The 23,067-nt window shown below is 48.6% G+C and overlaps 1 protein-coding gene and 1 pseudogene across 1 annotated transcript in view; both read left to right on the forward strand.

Annotated features, from left to right (window-relative positions):
* Nucleotides 1-20,918, forward strand: part of LOC149324521 (branched-chain alpha-ketoacid dehydrogenase kinase-like) — a 36,535-nt gene extending 15,617 nt beyond the window's left edge. The window contains exons 9-11 of the mRNA XM_089565460.1: nucleotides 4,093-4,185; nucleotides 7,053-7,214; nucleotides 20,362-20,918. Of these exons, the coding sequence (XP_089421586.1) occupies nucleotides 4,093-4,185; nucleotides 7,053-7,214; nucleotides 20,362-20,506 (400 nt within the window). The 3' untranslated portion in view covers nucleotides 20,507-20,918. The remainder of the gene's footprint in view (nucleotides 1-4,092; nucleotides 4,186-7,052; nucleotides 7,215-20,361) is intronic.
* On the forward strand, nucleotides 13,658-16,557 carry LOC149324522 (uncharacterized; annotated as a pseudogene).
* Nucleotides 20,919-23,067: the final 2,149 nt, after the last annotated feature.

A 23,067-nucleotide genomic window follows, 5' to 3' on the forward strand; every position in this document is an offset into this window, starting at 1 on the left:
TTTGGTGGCAATAGCTGATGATATCGATAAATTATGCCAATAATTTGCGACATTTGGTTGGCAATGAAATGGACGCGATTGTCCCACGTCATTTTTAAATTGAATACAACACACAGTGTCTGCCTTCCGCCCTGGCCTTTCATGCGAGACCCAGCTCTTTGAATTCACTGCTGACCTCTACTTTGATCGCACCCCTCACCAGTGACTGATGTTTGAGCTTTCATGGCTTTGTATCGATCCACTGACACTGTCCTGGGTGAACTGTTCGCTTTCAGTGCACACTGGCTTGCCCCAGGGCTCCGTCCCTGGGCTGATGTTTTCCTCATCTTTGTAAATGACACCCCCACTGACCTGTCATTATTCATTCATCTATCCACCAACGACTGCGTGTTGTGCTGTTTCATTTCTTCGCACGACGGCCAAGTGACCCTTCAGGTCAACTTGCGAAAGATCGCAAATTGGTGCTCATAATGGACGATGGAGTTAAACATGGCTTAATGTCAGTTCATGCAAGTCTCACATAAATTATCTAACCTCACCTATGCATGTTCACAAAACTCATCTGTCATATCACAGGCAGTCATATGAGCATCTATGCGTTTTAATCAGAGACAAACTGACGTGGAATGAGCATTTCACAAAACTCATTGATGATATACTTCAAGAACACTGGGCTTCTTTTTAAGGTCACTTTCACTCTTCCTGCCTTCCATTTGTAAGCTGGCTTACGCAACTTTAATCCGCATGAAGCTCAAGTGCGCTTCAGCTTTAGTTCCCTCATCACTTACTTAATCCCCTCATCACTCACTCACTTACATTACGTACTTAATCAACAAACTTGTATTTATCCCAAACAGTGCAGCTCATTTTATATCTCCAAATTACGACTTTCACCACAGCATCAGCAGTGTTATTTCCCAGTAGCCCACAGGCGCATTATACCTGCTTCATGAACTATGCTACAACTTTCTCAGTCTGCACCACCTGTCCACATGTCATCCCGTTTGCTCAACTCCATGAGCATTCAGCGCTTATGTGGATTGATTAACGCCTTTAACAAAACTTTTTTACCAGCCACTGTATACAGTTGTACACTGTACAGCTACTATAGTTCTCCATAAACTCAGCAATAAAATTCCAATACGGAAAGGTGTCAGGCAGGGAGACACGATCTCGCCAATGCTCTTCACTGCCTGCTTACAGGAGGTATTCCGGGGACTGGAATGGGAACAGTTGGGGATAAGAGTTAATGGAGAATACCTGAGTAATTTGCGATTCGCTGATGACATTGCCTTGCTAAGCCACTCAGGACAAGAACTGCAAAGCATGATCAATCAGTTAGACAGGCAGAGCAGAACGGTGGGGCTAAGAATTAACATGCAGAAAACCAAAGTAATGTTCAACAGCCTAGCAAGGGAACAGCAGTTCGCAATTGGTAGCGAGGTGCTGGAAGTAGTAGGAGAATATGTCTACTTAGGGCAGGTAGTGACCGCAGATCCGGATCATCAGAGGGAAATAACTAGAAGAATAAGAATGGGGTGGAGCACATATGGCAGGTTCTCTCAGATCATGAATGGTAGCTTACCAATAACCCTGAAGAGAAAAGTATACAACAGCTGTATCCTACCGGTACTCACCTATGGGGCAGAAACGTGGAGGCTAACAAAGAGGGTTCAGCTTAAGTTAAGAACAACGCAGCGAGCTATGGAAAGGAAAATGATAGGTGTAACGTTAAGAGATTGGAAGAGGGCGGAGTGGGTGAGGGAACAAACGCGGGTTAATGACATCTTAGTTGAAATCAAGAGGAAGAAATGGGCTTGGGCAGGGCATGTAATGCGAAGGCAAGATAACCGCAGGTCCTTAAGGGTAACGGAGTGGATTCCAAGAGAAAGAAAACGTAGCAGGGGGCGGCAGAAAGTTAGGTGGGCGGATGAGATTAAGAAGTTTGCGGGGATGCAGCGGCGGCAACTGACAAAAGACAGGGTTAATTGGAGAGACATGGGAGAGGCCTTTGCCCTGCAGTGAATGTAGTCAGGCTGATGATGATGATGATGTATAGGGTTGGAATCAGCTTCCCGAGCATGTTGTCACCCAATGTGATCCCACTAGACTCAAAGAATGTCTCATCTTGCGGTATAGTATAAGATGCAGGCACCTCGTCCTTATTGTGACAGTGGTTTCTTCACTTCTTAACTGAGCACTTTTGATTGAGTATTTCTTGTGTTTTGACCATATGTTCTCGTGATATATTTTTATGTGCTACCCCCCCCCCCCCCCCCCCCCCTTTTGTGTAATGGCCTGCCTGGGGCCTCTAAGGGTATGATAAATGATGATGATTTTACTGCTGGCCATCTTAAATAGTATTGTCGTGCTATTTTGAGTATTTTTTTTTTTCACCATCATTTGGCAGCTGTCAGATGCTTTGAAATTGTTTTCATGCAGAGGAGCGTGGGCCTTTTGTCTGCTCCTCCTGGGAGGATTGCATGTGTGCACCAGAATCGAAGGAATGAAAATTCAATTACACATGGGGGCTCGACTTTGGCCCCTTAGTCTTCTCCCGCAAAAACCATGCAACCAATTAAAGGGATGGTATACTGATGCTCCAAGTAAGTGGGACTGGGTTTAGTTAATTAACCAACTAGCCTAATTAACCTTTCTATTCAGACCAGATAAATAAATAAAACCGAGTAGTAAATTGGCCGAGTTGGGGAATCGAACCAGGGCCGCTACATGGTTTGAAATGAACAAAGGCGCCTCTAGTGAATAGGGTGTCTTCGTTCACTCCCATCTTCCTCCCTTCCCTTTATCCATGGAGACATGCGAGGCAGATACATTTCCTTTCCTCAAAAACGAATTTACCAATCGTTCCACTCTTTGACGTGGAGCTTAACACCTTAACCACACATCAGTGAGACAAGCAGCAACACTGCGCTTAAGGCTTTCACCTCACCGCACTTTGGGTCAACCAAGTGCCTCCCTGAATTTTCTTCTCCTCAGGGTGGGGGTCAGAGGCCCATTTCCCCAGCAGCATCTCGCTCTAAATAAGCCTGGCCAGGGGACAGCCACTGTGGGTGGTACCCACTGGGGTTGAACCTGCCGCACGCGAGGCGGACACTCGGCCACGGTCCCAGATGATCCTAAGAGGAGACTCAGATAGAAATGCGATGCAAGTGTTCACGGTGCAGTGTGTTGTTGCTCAAATGATCACTTGTGCTACGGGAGTGAATAAAAACGCAGGACCATAATCTGAGCATTCATTTCAGCCAGCTGGTGGAAGGAGAGAATGTGTGGTGCTTTTGGAACCAATGTAAAGGAGTGGAGACTTCAAATTTTTGGATGCATATTTTTTTATTTGCAGTGGTGCACTTAACAGTGGTATACATGATTTCCAGTAGTATGCGTTGTGGGTCTAGTTGGGCCATTCTCAGAATTCTTTTTTTTTTGCGCACACAAAGACGACACGATAAGACAAGGGAGACGGAACAGAGGGCAAACTTTCAAGTGTTTTATTCGGGGAAAGTACATGATATTTATACTCGCAGTGGCCTTGCGAGTCAGTTTCCTCTTGTGTTCCAAATACGGAGCTCCATCTCGGGCTGTTGAGGCATCCATATCGAAGGTCCTTAATTTCAAAGCAAGAGCTGCTGGTGAGACATAGTCACCATCTCAGGCGCACAACTTGATTGCCATGCCAACGCTGTGGGCACTTCTCTGTAGGAAAGGCATGGAAGCAGTCTCGCAGTGAGTGATTACCCGGATGGTATGCCGTAGATGAAGGCTCAAGTGGTGGGCTTTACAAACAAGACGTGACCTCGCTGGCTTAAAATTTGTACCATCCCATAGCAACTCATGGGCCACACGGCATCCACAGTGGAGGACTACGGATGAATTTGGACCACCCTGGGTTCTTTACGCGCTGCGGTGACATTGCACAGAACGCGGGTGCTTATTCTAAGTATTTCAAGGTAAGACTGTGTGGGGTGGGGATTGAAGCACAACAGCATAGCAGATGATGGCCCTGCACCCCGGGCAGTCGACCTCCTCGAATAATATTAATGAACCTCCTCCAATGTCGATCTTTTCCTCTGGCAGCGCTACAGTGGAGAACCACATGGACAGCCCGGAGTCCAGCCTTCCCCCGGTGACTGTCACCATTGCAAACAACGATATTGACTTCATCATCAGGTGAGCCCCGTGCAGCGGCCATTGGTTGATGTGTGGGGGGTCCTCCCTAGAGACGTCTCGGGGCAACACAAATGCTCATTTCACCTGAGAGGCATATTTCCAGTGTCAGCTCATTTTCCACTGGCCCTGCATTATCCTGCAGAATGAAAACCACTTGCTGGGCGAGTTGGTATTTCATGCTGTCATTCACGCACCACAAAGACTAACACAGGCAAGAGGGGAGACACCAAAGATATCTGGGCCTCCATCTAACACCGTGGTCACGTTCAAAGCATCCGCGCTGAAGCACACTCGGAGGATACCTGCTCCGTAACTTGGCCACATCCCCTGACGTGAACAAACTAGCATGTGTCACTAGTTCGCCCAAAACTAGAACATGCAGCAACCATTTGGCACCTGTATCTCACTGTTGACCTTGAAGCCATACAGAATCGTGCCATCCAACATGTAGCTATTGAAGGAAAACTAGTATCACCACCCTGAAACAGTCTGGTTACTCATGCCATGCCACATCATATCCTGCCTCTCTCCATCATTTCTGTCGTCGCCCGCGCACAAGACACTCAGAGCCCCTGCACAGGACGTCTGGCCGCCTAAGCCATGGCATTGCACACATCAACTGTCGCATCTCAGCACTAAAGTCTTCATTATTTTCAGACGCGGTGGCACTATGGAATGCCCTGCCAAATACCCTCGCATCATGCACTGACCGCAAATCATTCCGGGAAAAACTAAACGGCCATTTTTCATCTTCTTTTCCGTCATGTTCATCTTGGCAGCTGACTGTTGTTACTTTTCTTTTTGCCTTTGGCGCTCTTTGTTCTTGTATTGCATGAGTGCTGCATATATAAATTTTGTTTTTGTTCCCAGCCCGTTCATTCCACTTAGCTTTGTACACCCTTTGCACCATCTAACTGCTGCACATTGTCACTATTTGTTATTGTTTTCTTTTACCCAATTATTCTTTATCTGTTTTGATTTTGCTCCCCTTTTATGTAATGCCCTCGGGCCTTTAAGCAAAAAATAAATGAAATGAAAGTTGCAGTGTGGGAGATGCACTGCATTACGGTGGCTGGAATGGACGGTGCGGTGCGCTCTTTGTTATGCACCAGTTATCAGGAGGCATTGAGTGGAAAAATTTATGAGAAAGGTCAAGACGTGCTATGTGACACCCTGAGGCTGCAGAGGATAAGTTTGTTTGAGCTTTTAGCGCTGAGATGCTTGAATCATAGGATTAATTAGACAAATGAATCGTGTTGCTGGCTGGTCCCGTATGTCCCACCTGTGCTTTCAATAGTGGAAATAACAAACATACAAATTGTTCAAAAGGGGAAATGGGATGTTTCAAGGCCCGTACAGGTCCCTTGGTCACGTAGAACGTTGCATGGAAGAACGGTGGCTTATATACAGTTAAACTGTCATAGTGAGCGATTGTAGATTTCTGCCAGATTACCACGTGTTCTGCCAAGAGCATGGTTTGTGCTGTGTATATGGAATGATTCCAAAAGGAGGTGCAATGATAAGTTGTTCTCTGTGGCAATGATAGATGCTTTGTCCCAATCAATGGGGTTTCCTGTTGATGCGTTGGGTTCTGCCAAAGTATTAGATGTAGAGTGGCTGTTCATGATGTCATTCTGATGTTCTTTGAGCCTTCGTCTGTCACGGCTTTGACATGGTATCTTGTACACCACACCAGGGTATCTTGAGCAATCTAGGCGGTCGTTAACTCGGGCCAGCTGCTGTTTCTACTTGCTGGTAGGCTGATGAGAAATGTGCACGTCATAGCCTTTGAAAATACATGCAAGTGCCTCGCTCACCGCCGCAGCGCTCGGAATACTTGCACGCTTGGTTTCCGCGTTTTTCTGTTTTTGGCCAAGTCTGGATGCTTGGTGGAGCACTCTTGGCTTTTCAGTAGCTGCTGGGGTACCCTTGTCTTTCAGATCTGCCTTCACTTTGGCGATTTCGCAGTGGCGTTTTTCCGGGCTTGAGCATGGGATGAACGCACAATTAAAGAGTGATTTGGTGGCCGAACGCTTGTGTCCAATAGGATGTGCTGATTCAAAGTTGAGGTGCTTTCCAGTATGCGTCGGTTTTCGATACACCGAGGTTTCAAGCCTGCCGTTGTTCCTCTGGACAAGGACATCAAGGAAAGGGATTTGTCCGTTCATTTCTTTCTCCATAATGAAGTGTACAGTTGGCTGGATTGATTTTAGATATCTCAGGAAAGGCTGTACGTCGCTGCAATGCATAATGCTGAAGCAGTTGGCCGTGTAACACAGGAATGGCTTCAGTGAAGGTTTGAACGGGGAAAAGGCCAGGCTCTCAATGGCTTCTAATGCGAGGTTAGCGCAGACCACGGAAATGGATGCACCCATTGCTGTGCCGAAGCACTGTCTGTAGAAGGTCCCGTTAAAACAAAACACATGTTGTCGAGACACACATCGGCACAACCTCACATCATCGGCACAATGTCACTTCCCAAAATACAAACAGCTGGTTGTGCATGCATATGATGACACTTTGTCATTGACACCATATTACGGCACTTGGTATGTGTCGTTTGTGAAACAGAAAGGTGACAATAATGGCTGCACTTTCACGTTTCGTTTGACATTATTGTGTGAAAATATTTGCAGCATGTGCTTGGTTAACTACAGGGCACTTTGATGTGCTTTATGCTCAAAATATTGTCTCTTGGTCGTTTGCTAGTTAACGTGGTGAGGTGCATTGTTTTCGTCGTTGTTGGAACAGTGTTCACAAATATGACTTGATTGCAGGGAGAGGATTGACTGTTCACCTTTGTTGTCTGTGGGGAAAAAAGTCGCCCTGCTACGTTTTAGTGAGTGCAGTGTTTTCTGGGGTGGCAGGATCTCGGACCGTGGCGGTGGCATTGCGCATGAGCACCTGGGCCAGATCATGCAGTACCACTTCTCCACGGCCGGTGCCCGTGAGGGCCAGTACGACGGGGGTCTCCTGGGCACCATGATGAACAGCCCCGCCGACGGACCTGCGGGGGGACCCATGCACGGGTAGGTGCGCCTCCACAGGATCCAGGAATGCTGGCAAGGCTCGCATTTGGCTGGGCTGGCAGAGAACATGGATTCAGTCATGACTCCTCTTGAGGCAGATCTCCGAGAAATGCTGTAGTTTTCATACCAGGGTCACAGTGAACATTCACTTGTTCTAAATTTATTGAGGCAGTGGTAGAATAATTCCATGTACTTACAGAGGCGAGCACCACAGTACTACCACTACCAGTTCCGAGGCAGAATCCACAGCATTGGCCCAACAATAGCCAAACCAGATGTGGAACCTAATCTTTTTTCCCACCATTCCTTGTGAGTAAATTTTAGAAGCTATATGGGCCCAGGCTTGTCCTGGTAGCATGGAGGACAGGGAAAAATTCCCTCCGGTTTATTCCATTTGCATTCTGGGCATGAGTGGTTAGCTGCTCCAGACAAACTCCACCACCACCAGCCCACTGCCCTGTAGTACAACTCTGCGTGGCAGTGCCCCAACCACCTGTCCCCACTGGAAGAAGCAGCGCGTTGTTAGTCCATCACATTGGAGGCACACAACTCAAGCCCACCAAGCTCATTCCATCGGAGGGGGGGGTCTTTCACCACCCTGTGAAATTAGGCGCTGTTGCAGTGCCTGCATGGCTGGGTGAACATTGGTTGGCTGTGCAACAAAGCGTGTGCACTGATGCACTATTATCCAAGTTGTGGTGTGGTTGCTTCTTTTGCAAACTGCACAGAGTAAAACTCTTAATTTGAGTCACTGGAACAGCGAAAAATATCTGCATTAACCAGTTCTTGAAATTCCGACCACAGCAACAAATTTCTTTGGGCGAATGCAGTGGACGAGCTTTATGATTACAGTGTAACTCCCTTGCTGGCCAAAAGAAAGTTTCCTCTAAATGCAAGTTGACACACACCCACCCCTCTGCATTATGAAATAACATTTATGAAATGATGAGTACGCCTTCACAGGCAGATGTGGGATCTCATTCGATGGTTTTTTCAAACGGCTCCTTTTTTTTTTTATATACATTCCACGTATTCTGGCTGGGAAGGGCAAATGTATACCCAGAAAGCGGTAGTTTGCATTGGCTCATATGTGGCCCCAATACTCAGTGAAATTTTTCTGAGCTATGTAGTTACTGTATATTGCTGATTATAAGTCAATCCCCCCAACTCACGACCCCCTTTGGGCAAAAAAAAGTTCGACTCCGACTTTAGGGCGATGCTGCTGCGCCCTGCAGTCCTAGCTCGCCCAAAAAGTTTTTCAGATGGCCGAGTCACAAAGAAACATTTATTCATTCACGAGACATCTCTGACTCGTCGTCGCTTGTGAGGACACGATCATCATCTTATGAGCCACTGCTGCCGCTGGTCGTCGGAAGCGGTGCCGAGATGCTGCACGTGGAAAACGCTGCAGAGACCATGTCTGTTGGTAGTCCATACCAGGCATTGTTGACCCATTGCACCACTTGGCCCAAAGAAGCTTGCTTCAGCCGCCTTGTTGGTGTCTTCGGGTTTTCTTGCTGGAGCCACTCGTTGTAAAATGCACCGATGCAGTCTTTGAATGGCTTGTTCAGCACCACATCCAGTGGCTGAAGAATAGGTGTCACTCCGCCCCGAATGATGACCAGGTCGCATCTGCTTCCGCTTTTTTCACACGGTCGGTTGTGTGGCCGCGGAAAGTGTCCAGGATGAGCATGCTGTGGGGCTTCAGCAGTGCCCCCGGACGCCTGCACCACACGAGACGAAGCCATTCGAGGACCATTTCATCTTTAAAAAATCTCTTCTCATTCACCCGCACGATGACTTTTGGTGGGAACTTTTCCTTCATCAGGATCGTTTTCCTCTTGCACAGAAGTAATGGCGGTAACTTGTGCCCATCTGCCATACAGCATAACATGACCGGGAAACGGTTGTGCGTGTTGCCCGTTGTCAGCAGGCGGACCTGGCACTCCCCTTTTGCGGACACGGTCCTATTGCTAGGCATTGCTATTTGCGGAAAGGCACTCCGTTTTTCTTTGTAGGCTTCGGGCAACCGTCGGCATACGGTCGTTCGTCGCCTTAGGCTTAGGCCGTTCCTCTTCATGAAATTCGTCACCCACTCCTTAGACACTTTAAACTCGGTACGCGGGATGCACATCTCCTCCGCAACAGCGCGTGCCTTTGTTTCAATGTCATTGTGGCAAACACTCAGTCTCTTGCTTCTCTGGTCGTCAACCCAATCTTGAACCGCCTCCTCAACGGCAGGGTATTGTCCAGACTTCAGCCCGCAAAAGGAACAGCATGTAGCAGCGCACGCAAAAAGCTTGCTTCTTTGTTTTCTCCAGCCTCTCACGCACTGCTCTGAGACTCCGAACTTCCGCCCCGCTGTGACGTTTTCCGGCTCTGCTCAGAGGATGTCTTGCCGCTTGATAGGCGCACTGTACTGTTGCCAAGGTTGCGGCGGCATCTTGCAACGCATCCGTCGGGCAGTGACACAAACCGCAAACCGCTGTTAGCTGTCACGTAGGTGGTGCGGCATGCAGAAATGGCGAAAGAAACGCAAGAGACGCCTGTGTGCTGTGCGATGTCAGTGCACATTAAAGATCCCCAGGTCGTTGAAATTATTCTGGAGACCTTCACTACAGCACCTCTTTCTTCTTTCACTCCTACCTTCCTCCCTTCCCTTTCGGCATGGTTCAGGTGTCCACCGAGATATGTGAGACAGATACTGCGCCATTTCCTTTCCCCAAAAACCAATTTACCATTTTATTTTTACATAACAACGTTGTACAACAACATGCGAAAATGCTTCTCAGCTCGTGTGACTGGTCACGTGTGGTCTAGTTTTGGATTGGATTGGATTTGTAGCTGTCCCATTTATATCAAGTATTGCCAGCCCACCCGGCTTTGGCCGTTATTCCGTGGAACGCCCACGGTTTGTCGATAACAAGTTGCTATCGTATTAAAACAAACCTTTGGTGCATATCTCAATTAAATTCGTTTTTTTAAGCAGATCCACTTTCGCACTGTGTGTGACAACTATTATGAAACTACTAGCGCACGGGGCGTGATATTATACGCGACTCGGTCGAAATTACTTTTGACCCCACATACAGGCCGACTTTAGGACTCCGCATATACGTTGACTCCGATTATAAGTCGACCCCCCAACTTTGGAAGGACATCTAAAAAAAAAAGTCAACTTATGCACAGCAATATACGGTAGTTGCATACGTGCACGACAAAATGTGTTTCAATGAAAATTGCGAGAAATGGCTCCTGAGCCGGAGTTCCCAGGTTCAAATCTGGCCGTGGCGGCCGTGTTTCGATAGAGGAAAAACGCAAAGGGCACCCATGCACTGTGCAATGATGTCAGTGCAGGTTAAAGATCCCCAGGTGGTCGAAATTATTCCGGAGACCTCCACTATGGCACCTCCTCCTTTCTTCAGTCACTTCTTTCTTTATCCCTGCCCTTAGGACAGACATGGTTCCTGTGTCCACCAGATAAATGAGGCAGATACTGTGCCATTTCCTTTCCTCAAAAACCTTTCTTTTAATCACGGAAAAGCACGAGAAACTTGAGAGCGGTTTGGCCGCTAGGAGCAGAAATCTGGCTTACACAAATTGGCCAACTTGGGAGGCTGCTGAGAGTGCCCCTATTGTTTCATGCTTGTTGGACTAACAGCGAGTGCTCTCTGGCTTCCAGTTGCACTTAGGCTACGGGAATGAGGTGTTTTTTAAGCATTCCTTTAAAGACAAATGTCCATGATACTGTACGCGCGGTCTGACGAAGATATATGACCAACGGTCTATGGTGTGGTAAAAAAAGAGTTGACGCATTTGGACTATGCCTAGTTTAGCCTTCACTGCATTTAGGGTACCTGTGTTCTTTAGAGCATGCTTGATTGTCTCGAAATTAAATTTTCTTATGTCAGTTACCTTGTGCTTATTGATTAACTTTGACCGCTGTGCAAGTTCTCTTCTGTCCGTGGAGTGTGGAGTTAGTCTTTCATGCTTGCTGTTTCTTTATCAGATCTTTCTTTTCCTGAGAGATCTTGCCAGTATCCCGTTGAACCATCCTACCACCTACTTCTGCTGCGCACTCCGTAATGATAGTTGTAAGATTATTCTTCATAGCTTGATCATCACGGTCCTTCCTCAGTTAAAGCCGAATATCTGTTCTGAAGCGAGCTCTGAACTAATCTAGTTTCCCTCTAACCACTAATTCGTTAATGGGCTTCAGCCTCACTAGTTCCTTTTGCTCCCTCTTCAAGTCTAGGCTAATTCGAGACCTTACCATTCTGTGGTCGCTACAACACACCTTTCCGAAGACCTCCGCATCCTCTACGATGGAAGAGTGAGCGCACAGTATGAAGTAGATTTCATTTTTAGTCTCGCGATCGGGGCTCTTCCACATCCACTTCCTTTTCTCTCGTTTATGGAAGAAGGTATTCATGATCTGTACTTTATTTCTCTCTGCGGAGTCAACTGATACCTCCCCACTGCTATCTCCAGGGCCTGTGCATGGTCTCCATCCTGCTGCTTGCCTACCTTAGCATTCGGGGCGCCCATCAGTAACAATGAATTGTGTTAAAATTAGATGCATAGCTATGCTGTCAAGTGCAAGCACCATTAAAGCATCTGTCCTTTGAGTGTATTTTAGCGCTAGTAATACCGTATTTACTCGCATAATAGGCGCACTTTTTTTCCAGAAAATCCGGCTCAAAGTTCGGGGTGCGCCTATTACGCGGGGTAAAATTTCCGGAAATTTTTCGACTCGCAAAATTGAACACACCGCGTAAACGCACTCGTGTACGGGCCGCACCCCGTTTTCGCGAAGAAAATGTTAAAAAAAAAAAGATCCATCTAAGGACCGCACCCAAACTTTCCACGACCCACGCGGGAATAGCCTTTGGAATGCACGCGCCGAGGCCTCCGCGATCGGCTCCGGCTGAGCGCAACGGGCGCTTGATCGCGGAGGCCACACACGTGCACAGGAGCTTCCAGATACCGCCCACGGAGAGCGCCCAAGGTCAAGCTCATCATCATCATCGTCGTTTTCCTCCGCCGCGAGCTTTCGCTATCTATATCGCCATCAGCATCTCCAGCTCGTTTTTTTTTTTTTGTTGTTGTTGTTGTCAAGTGGCGGGATTTGCGGTAGCGCGATAGTAATCGTGGTTTATGGCTTTGCCGCGGAGCGTTGCTGTTTTAGCTCGATAGGCAAGCACCTTAACAGCTACACAGCTGGGAGTTTGCTCTCGAACACGGCAAGCGTGGGGCAGGTCGGAAAATACGACATGGCCGAGAAGTGCGGCAGTTGCGACTGCGGCGTTCCTAAATTTTCGTACGCGACTCCAAGCGCCGAGGTTTTCGTGGGCCTAAGTCGGGAACGTTTCCGGCTGGAGATGAAGCTTTCCAAACAGGCGTTTAAAGTGAGCATCCCTGAAAACTGTGCGGCTGTTCTACGCGATGTCGTTGTACGTGCTGTGGGTCCGCAGCAGCTGCGACGACAGCAGCACTAGTAGGGACTAGTTGTCAGTTCAGCCAAAACTTTGTTAAAATAAAGATTGGGAAGCGGGGGGTGGCGAGGCGTCGGCTTGCAATCGTGTAAATACAGTATGATCACAGTGCCAAGTTCGGGGTGCGCCTATTATGCGCGGAAATAAAAAAATCTGATTTTTCGCGCCCTAACTAGGGGTGCGCCTATTATGCGAGTGCGCCTATTACGCGAGTAAATACGGTATGTCGCAGTCTGTGAGTACAAGCACCAGCCTATACAAATCACCTCCATGTCATTCAGCCTCACATATTCAGCCTCACATTTTCACGTCTCATTCGAACCACTTGTTGGGTGGAATAGGCTCGACGCCAGTGTGTGCACAGGGTGATGATGATGATGCTAACAAGGGCATCTAAGGCCAAAGAGCGCCAGACACAAGGTTTTTGGTCGGCACAAGCTAAAACATGGCACATGTTAAAATCAACACCAGGTGTATAGGGCCTACGAGTTGTTAGCATGTTCATGATTATGGTGTGTCAGGAGGATGCGTAAGTGACATGGAATGGCCCAAAGTGGTGTATAGCACATAAAAGTTGTGGTAAGAGTTGTTATAGTACATAAAAGACAAAGCCAGGTAGCCTAAACCTGTGTGCGCACAGGGTGACACTCAACTGCAATGTTTCAGCAAAGGCTAGAAATGCTTTTGGTGTTTCTGAATTGCTTCTTTTACCCTTTAAGGGGGGAAGCGGGGATCAAATCGCGGAAAAAAATCTATTTTTGAAAAGTACGCTTTTCGGAATCTACAGCATCATTTCTACCTGGTACTTAAATATTTAATCGAAAAACGAACTCTAAGCACTCTAAATAAATATTTTTGTCAATGCCGGCATCAAGATAGCCGCCCAAAATTGCGAAAAAGCCGTGAAGTTCACGGCGTGACTGCTCAAATTTCCTGCCACGGAGCGCCGCCATTTTGGTATCGCTGGAAAGCACGACTCCTCGGCTCTTCGTCGCAGCCCTTCCCTTCCTCCCCTGCCAGCTAGCAAGCGCACAAAAAAAGAAAAACCGAGGGACGGCAGCTTGAGGCAGCGAATGAATGCCGCGCCCCGATTGGCTCTGCGCCGCGGCGCGTTGCAAGGCGCCTCCTCATTGGCCGGCACCGCGGCGTAATGGCCGCCGGCGCAAGGAGCGTCTGCTTTTGTCCGCTGCAAGAAAGCCATTCCTTCTCTGGTGTTTCGAGGACTTCGACCACGCGCAATGGATCCACGCACATTCGAAAAGAAGTTCCGGACGAAGCATGCCTATGGCAAGCAAAAACGCAAGCCCGTCACAGCAAGGAAGAAGCGGTGATTGTCAGCAGGTGGTTCGGCTGAGCCGAGCGTCCGTTCAGAATCGGCGGAGCACACGCCCGACGTGCTGGGCGATGTTTCGCCCAATGTGCTGTGGGATCTTGCGCCGAGTCGGGCACCAGCCAGTGATAGTGATCTTTTGCCGTCGAAGCACGGGCGCAGCGTTACTTCATCGGTGACGATCAACATGCCAATGAGTGCCGCCGAACACGTGCGTCCCATCGCAAGTTCGTTCAGCACAGATCACGGAGTGGGCTTGCAACGGTCATTGCCTCCTGACTGCAGAGCAGCGAAGGTGTGCTTCTACGATGAGTCGCTCAACGCCGAGATTTGTCCGCAGACGACACCCGCCAGAGAACGCGGTCCCATGCCATCGACGAGTTCCGGCACTACCATGGAGCTGCAACGCAGGCGCACACTCGCTGCCGCGGACGCGCCGGCGGCCGTCCTTGCCGATCATTGCAGTGTTGACTGTTCGCCCAGTGAATGTTGCACTATTCAAGCTCACCTTAGAACACAATTTGTGTCTGCGGAAACTGCAGAAGTGCAAGCGTCACGTGTTCGCGAATCGCTTCACGCGGTTTCAGCAACGGAGCGCAAGTTCGCGCTGACTGGCTCACAGGAAAGTACCATTTCCGCTCCTCCAGAAGAAGAGTTTATGCTAGTTCAAGTTGCAGCTTTGAACTCGCTAATTGGTTCTATGCTTTGCCCAACTTGTCAGCAGCCCGGCCTAACAGTGCACCGCGAGACTGAACTGGGGCTAGCTGTGAAGATGGTCCTTTCATGCATTTCTTGTGGTACCCGCCAGTCTGAGTGGTCCTCACAAAGGAAGAGCGGTTCTAGAGCCTTTGAGGTCAACATCAGAGCAATGCAAGCAATAAAGGGCATTGGGAAAGGGGCAACTGCTCTTAATGACTTTTGGGCCACCATGAATGTCTCGCATTGTGGGTTACACCACAAAACGTATGAAGAGCACCTGAAAAAAACTTTCAAGCCTGCCGCAGCAGCAGCTGCACACAGCATCTTCACAGATGCTGTAGAGGCAGTGAAGAAGGTTTATATGGAGATGGAAACTACTTTTTCAAAGAATGTCACAGTAGTTTATGATGGAACGTGGCTGACACGCGGCCACAGCTCCCATACTGGCGTAGGCTGTATAATCGAGTTCCATACAGGGTTTGTGTTGGACTGCATAGTTCTTTCCAACTTCTGCCTTCGGTGCAGCCGACAGCCAGCAGAAAGTGACCCCGAATATGCTGAATGGAAGCAGCAACACCAGTGCCAGAAAAACACTGACGTGAATTCTGGCAGAATGGAGGTCGAGGCTGCGCTGCAGCTGTTCAGGCGCTCCTTGAGGGTAAATGATTTGCGCTACACAAACATAGTTTGTGATGGCGACAGCCGCATGTTCCGCACTCTGTGCGATGAAGAAGTTTATGGTTTTGTGCAGCTGTCAAAAGAAGACTGCATAAACCATGTGCAGGAACGAATGGGGGCTGCTCTTCGTGCTTTGGTATCCAAGGCTAAGAAGGGAGAGCCGCTAGGTGGAAAGGGGGGCCTGACACAGCAGCTCATCAAGAAACTTACCAACTACTATGGCCTTGCTCTGCGGAAACACTCAGAAGTCGACAAAATGCAAACGGCAGTAATGGCGACATACTACCACATCGTGTCGACAGATGGTGAGCCCCATCATGAGCTGTGTCCCCCTGGCCCCCTTAGCTGGTGCAACCACTGATCAGCTGAGGCAGAAGGGCAGCCAGCACCACCTCATAAGTACAATGTCTCAGCTAGAGTCGCAGCACTTCTGCCTGTGTACCAGCGCCTCTGGGGCCCTCAGTTGCTGGCCCGGTGCAGAGGAGGCAAAACTCAAAACGCAGCTGAGAGTCTCCATTCAGTGATTTGGTCACTAATGTCTAAAGACCAGCATGCCTCCCTGTTTGCCGTGGAAACAGCAGTGCACAAAGCGGTTTCGAGATACAACTCGGGCAGTCTGAAAGCTTATTCAGATCTGTGCTCAACATTGGGCCTTAGCCCTGGTGCCCTCTCTCTTCAGCGGGCTGCTGAGAAAGACTCTCAGCGAATGAAGAAGGCACACAAAGCCCATCTCCTGAAAGGGCTAAGAAGACACCTGCTGCTAAGGACACCACATATTACAGTGCAGGAGCATTCTAGGCAGTGTGTGCAAATAAAGAACTTGGAGGCTTGTTTTCTCAAAAGTTTGTTTTGAGCTTATCACCTAGCTTAAAGCATAGCACGGCAGTAGGAGCACCGATTTTAATCCCGTTTATTTTGTTGTAATCGCTGAAATGTGCCTTATGTCAAAACAGTCTCAGATTTAGCGTTTAGCCTCACAATTTTTTATTACACAATTATTGGAGCGTGATACATTCTAAACATAAAGAGAAGGTGCATACTATGTCGTTTGGAAAAAGAGCAGAGGAATTTAAAAAAAAATTAAAAGAATCTTGACCTAGACCTAAATTCTTAGTACAGTTGAATCCTGTCACAACGAAATCGGCGGGGCGTACGAAAAATTTCGTTGTCGTGGAATTTCGTTGTCGAGAAAAACGACAGACGAGTTGAGCGAAAAAAAAAATTTATTTCCAGAAGTCCGTAGGCTTTGTCTGCTTGCGTTTTGCTGCCAGCAGCGGTGTCACGCGGCTCTCGCACTCTGTTATGAGAGCCATCGCAGCGTCGTCGTCGTGAGAGCCCAGAAAGTTCCTAATAACATCGAAGGCATCCATCACCTGCGACGAGGTTGCCAAGGCGGATGAATCCTGGGCGGAGTCGTCTTCAGCTTCGGACGGCGGCTCTTCTGGCTCGCGAACACTTTTAATGATGTCCTCATCACTGAGCTCCTCAAAAACAAGCACATCCGCATCAGCGTTGAGGAAATCGTCCAGCTCGATATCGCCAGGGATGTTTCCTGCATCCTGGAGGGATTTCCAGGCCGTACTGATCCCCGGAGTCGGCGATGATGGAGCGTCATCCTCCGCGGCTGCAGCTGTGCTGGTCGCCTCCTGGTCAACAAACCCGGCGTGCTGGAAGCAGTTGATGATCAAGGTGGAAGGCGTCACGTTCCACGCAGCAGCTATAATCTGAAGAGCCATGAAGAGGTCCACCTTCGTCTCCCTGCCCGTCTCGATATTCAAAAGAATACGCTGAATCAACCTCTCCCGATAAGCACACTTCACGCTTCTGATAATGCCTTGATCCAGCGGCTCAATTATGGAAGTGCAGTTCAGCGGGAAGAATCTCACCTCAACGCTTGACAGCTTGACGTCGTCGATGCGGTGGGCAGAACAGTTGTCCAAGAGCAAACAAACCTTTCTGTTCTGCCTGCTCATGTCGCGGTCAAGTGCCGTAAGCCAGTCCGCAAATATGGCACGGGTCATCCACGATCACCCGTTAGCGACGTACTTGACGGGAAGGCTTCTGTTTCCCTTGAAGCAGTGTGGTTTAGCACTTTTCCCAATAACTAACGGGGGACGCCTGTCCGGCCCATCCATATTCGTGCACAGCAGCACTGTCACTCTTTTCTTGCTGTGCTTGCCACCCTGGCAACGCTGCCCTTTAAAATCTAGTGGCCTCACTGGCAGCATCTCATAAAAGAGGCCCGTCTCGTCCGCGTTATAAATATCGGACGGCACGTAGCCACTCATGATATCAGCCATGTTGTCCACCACCCATTCTGAGGCGCCGCCAGTGTCCGCAGAACTTGCTTCCCCGCACAAAACTTTTCCGACGACGTTGTGCCTCGCTTTGAAGCGATTGAGCCAACCTGTGCTGGCCTTAAAGTCATCCAGGCCGAGCAAACAGGCATAATTGAGGGTCTTCTGCTGAACAATGCTGCCGCTAAGCGGGATGTTCTTGGCTCGCGTTTCGACAAACCAGGTGTAGACAGCCTTATCGAGCTCTTCGTATGTTGGCTGCGTCACCTTCTTGTGTTGAGCTGAAGTGCCCGATGCAAGTGCCTTGCCGATGTTTTCTTTGCTCTTCAGTATCGTTGATAACGAACTCGGCGCGATGCCAAAATCTGCGGCAATAATCGACTTCTTCTTCCCGCTTTCTGCTTCGGCGATAATACGCGGTTTTTCTTCTAGCGAAAGAAACTTCCGCTTCTTCGCTGGCGGCGACATCCTAGGAATTCGGCAGAGCAGAGACGCGACGTGACCACGCTAAATGGTGCACACACAAAGGAAGAAATGGTGATGCGGAGTGGGCTTCTTCCTGCACTGACTTCCGGTGAATTCCAGCCCGCTTCGCGTTTTCCTTTTTTTTTTCTCCGACAGGGCACGAAGCTCTGCCCACCAGTCCGCAGACTGCCTGAAACGCACTCGGTGCCTAGCAGATGGCGCGGCCTAAGACGCTAGCAGATGGCGCGGCCTAAGACGCTAGCAGATGGCGTGCGCTGGCGCATTTTACGCGCGCTTTCGAGGAGCCCCTCTTCGCTTGGAGGCCGCAAACACTTACCAGCCAACACCACTCGCACGTGATCATGACGTGCTTTCCTGCTTGACAGGAAACCCCGAGCACCATGACAATGAGCTACATCAATCGAAGAAGGCCAGCAAAGAGCCAATGAGCGGGGCGTGACGTCACTTCAAAAATCACGTGGGCATCTGGAGTAAAAAAAAAACAAGCAAACGAGCGGTGTGCACGAGGAGGATGTGCGATTGAGTGCGCACACCCCCCCCCCAGCGGTCTGCGATGCAAAAAAATTAGCTGCGGGAATGGGAAAGTCGCTCTCCAGCACTCAACTTCTGAAGAAAGACAAGACGGAGGGGCCACTCACCCGCGAAAATTTGCAAAAAAAATTCGTAGAAGCGAACACGTGCTCGCAAAGTACTTCGTTTTCGAGGAAATTTTAATACATTAAGACCTATGGGGGTTTCACGGGGAATGCAGATTACTTCGTTGTGGCGAAAATTTTGTTGAAGCGGCGTTCGTTGTACCGGGATTCAACTGTAACTATTAAAAATATTTACAGACTCCTAACCCACTTTGCTGTCACGCTAGGCTTTCCACGAGCAAGCAACATGTGATCAACATATAAGCAATGATAAAATAAAAACTACTTAAGATATCATTATGAAACTTTGTAGCTGTCTGTTTGATGCTATTTCAAGCCAGCCTGCCAAATTTCACCACTCTATGTCAAAAAATAAAAAAGTTTGCTCTGATCCCCTCATCCCCCCTTAACCAGCTTAACCTGTTATAAGATGCAAGCTGTACGCATGTCTTGCATGCATACAAATGGTGCATTTTCACTAAAGATGGCTCTAGAAACTGAAAAGATATCATTTTCTATTGCTTTGGTCATTGGTTTTGCAAAACTGAAAGGAAGGACAAATTTGTACCAATGAGTTCTTAAAAGGACCTGAAATGTGGTACGTATCTGTATCGCATTCATTTCTTTGTGTAAGAAAACTTGCATTAGAGTTAAAAATTCCTCCAATAAGTATTAGAATGCAGTTGACTGAATGAAATCTGAAAAACTCAATTTTCAAAATTTATTTTTCATACAAAACTGTGTTGCACTGAACTCTACAGTTGCTGTCAAAAATAAATGGAAGGCGACTTTGTCAAAAAAAATTTAATTTCTTTAAATCTAGAGAATGATGGTCGATGCTTGTTGGTGCACAGTGCAATTAGCACAATCACAATTAGTCTGCACTTATGTATTTAAGGATGCAAGAATTGAGCGGGCAATGATTAAATTTTTTCGTTAATATTGCCTTCCATTTACTTCTGATGGCACCTATACATCTGCTCTTGTAGAAGCATATAGAACGGTTTTCATTTTTTGAAACCTAGCGCAAAAAAAATGAGGACGCAGAAGAAGGCAGGGACACGATTTGAGCGCTTTCTCACTTGTTCACACAGAAAGGCCTAGCGCAACGGTTTGTTTGACAATTCTGTAGTATTTAGCAGGAAAAAAAATACTATGTCGGTGCACCGCTGCCCATTTGTTGACACTTGAAGCAAGTTGGGCCACATGTGTCCCACTGTCCTAAAGAGTTGCTAACAGCATTGGAAATAAAGTAAAAAAAATAAACAGGTTGCACGCACTGCGTGCGTCCAATTTTACCTGATTTTCACAACCCATAGAACAGAAGAAGCAGCTCAGATAGGGGTGTTTTCTGAAGTTAAAATATCAGAATATTGGCTTGTCATTTTTTTTTTATCAATGAAAAATGCACTGTACTTTGACAAGTACGCTGGGCAGTAATGGCTTAACCGGGCTGGGGTAGCCAGTTGTCCGATAAAATTCGCATTGCTTACTGTTCCTGAGAGGTGGTGCATCTTCTTCTTCCAGATTTGGCTTTGGGCTGCCCACGTCTCGTGCATATGCGGAGTACCTGGGTGGCACACTGACGCTGGAGACCCTGCAGGGCATCGGCACCGATGTGTACCTCCGCCTGCGCCACATTGACGGCAAATGCGAGAGTTTCCGCATCTGATGGCCGCAGTTGCCCTTTTTATGTTTGCAAGACTGCTGCTGTGGAGTCTGGACAAGTGCTGCGGACTTCTAGTCGAGGAATGCCTTGCACAGTCTTCCTTTGAGATACTCCCTAGAATATTATAGTCTAACTCTCTGATGTGACGTTTCTAATGGGCAGGTGCACACAAGTGGCTTTTAGTATGCTTTCTTTTGGCTAAAAATGCTCCATCCATCAATGGTGGTGACCCAGGAGGCGGCCATTTTGGCACTGCAAATTACGCTTCGTAAGAGAAAGCCAGTATAGTTTTGACGAATGTGATATGTGAGCAGTTTCATTCAAGCTCATAATGTGCGCTCAGCACTGGTGGAAGTATGTTGGGCGGAAAGGCACAGGTGTACCAGCACTTGTAAATAAATTCTCTTTTGTGTTCCCCGGTTTCTCTGTTCTTTGCTTGTCCACCATGGACCTGCAAGTGTAAATATGGGCTAATGGCTTTCCAGCTGGAGGTGGTCATTCACTTTCCTTCAAGGCTGAGCCAGGTCAGTTGCACTGGCTGTCGGCGGAGCCTAGCTGGGCCCTCACGTGTTCGCCCCAAGAATGGACAACCCTGCACATCCTCTGATTGATCTCTCATGTTGGCTGTGGTGCTTTTGTGAACTATTGTTCCGTGATTGCGGAAAGATGCAGACACCATCCTTCTTTGCACTCTGCAGATGGCATTTAGCAAAATGCGTAGCGGCCACTTTCGAGTGAGAGTGCCCTCCTGTTGCACCTTTCCACCTTACCTTGTACTGCAGAGGCAAATGCTGCCATGGTTTGTTTGCCGGTGGTATGCTTTTAGTTTGCTTCCACAATGCATGCGTAATATGGCTTGTTATCCGTGATGTGTGTCTGTGCTGGCAGCCATTGTGTCACGACTTCGCGCACTTTAGCATGCGTTCCCAGACACCCTTAGAGAGTGTGGGGTTAGCGGTCTCCGACACAACTCAGCATGGCAAGCACAGCAGAGACCAACTACCAAGTGACAAGGGTTTGGTCGTTTGGTGCCCAGCTTTTGCTGGTCGCAACCCAGAGAATGGGTTTATACAGGTTTTTACAAAGTTTATACAGCAAAGCGACAATACAGAGGATTTCACAATCGCTCGTATGAGCACATACAAGTTATTAACAAAATAATGCAACTCGTGCAAAGTTATACTACAGAAAAACTAAAATACAAATGAATTATTGCACGTGAGGTGCACAAACGCTAGAGAGAGGCAAACAAAAAAAACAATTTGTTCACCGGGCACAGCGACAGTCCGACGACCAGAGGTTCATGACGGTACCATCCCACAGACTGCCGCGCGCTGCCTCGCTGGTCCATGGCTGGGCGAGTGGTGGGGTCCCGAGCGAGCGCGCTTCCCTGAAGCTTAAACGACGGCTCAGGCTGACCGACAGCGGTCAGTGCTCTTCATATATAGTCACGCTTCACATCTATTTGTTCTTTGCGCCAAGGCAGGCGCGCAGACACGCAAAGTATCGGCTGTGCAATCTCCTTCTTGCGCTGGGCGCGCAGCCCCTTTGGTCAGGCACTCAGACTGGCTTCGAGGAGCTTGAAGATCTTTCTGGTGCGGCGCCGCCGCGCGAGTGAAGAGGGAGGGGGTGTCACTTAGCGCTGTCAAGGATACGGCCTCTCCGTCAACATCGAGTGGAAACAACTCCGATATGCCCGAAGATTTGACGTCATGGGCTGACGCAATTTCGTGGCGTCGCGCCGGCGAGCTATGGTTTGAAGGGCCACAACAAACACAAGGCTAGTCGCTCTCCGAGGTTTCGTTCTCCCCTCTTTCTAACGACGCACAACTGGCGAGACCGCGCCCGTGCGACGCTGTTTTAGAGCGCAGCTCTTTGGCGTCCGTTCCTGGGTTTCGCGTCGTCGTCGGCGTTGTCGTCGGCCTCGTAACCAGCTCCGCCCCCCTTTCATCCCCCCAGCGCTAGCAGCGACCGACTGATACCGCTGGATGCCGCTGACGCCGCTAGAGAGTCAAGATAACGTGACTGCATAGAACACCGTCGCCGCCATGCAGAAAGAGGAGGAAAGGGTCCCTCCCCCACCTGTTCTTGTGTGGCGGATAGGGTGCTCTTCAGTTGCCGACGCGCCGGTTATTTCACGTAGGCCCCGGCACGTCGACGAATACGTGACCACCTTCCCACGGCTAGACCTGGTTCTTAGCGCTGCGGAAGCGAGGGTATCATATTGTTTGTGTCGGCATCGGCGGCGTTGTCCCTGAAACCAACTCCGCAGCTGGGGTTGACTCACTATCGAAAAGGTGAAACAGCTTATTTGCTGCGCTCAAATTTCGCATTAGGAAGTAACGTAATCGTCGGTAATTTTTTGTTTGGTTTTTCAAAAATGCGGTGAATTTTGTGACACATGGTACACTGCGACACTAAAGGGGCCCTGTAACAGGCCATTCACATTGGTTTGTTCCCCCCGACTTCCTTTGGAGAAATGTCCCACATGACCTGCTTCGTTAACACAGCTTTGCAGACTGCAACCTGCCTGGTCTGGCGACTCTTATGCGTTACTTGGTTTG

Source organism: Amblyomma mixtum, unplaced genomic scaffold (genome assembly GCF_055824585.1).
Source record: "Amblyomma mixtum isolate Tamu unplaced genomic scaffold, ASM5582458v1 scaffold_27, whole genome shotgun sequence".
In the NCBI taxonomy this organism is placed as follows: Eukaryota; Metazoa; Arthropoda; class Arachnida; order Ixodida; family Ixodidae; genus Amblyomma; species Amblyomma mixtum.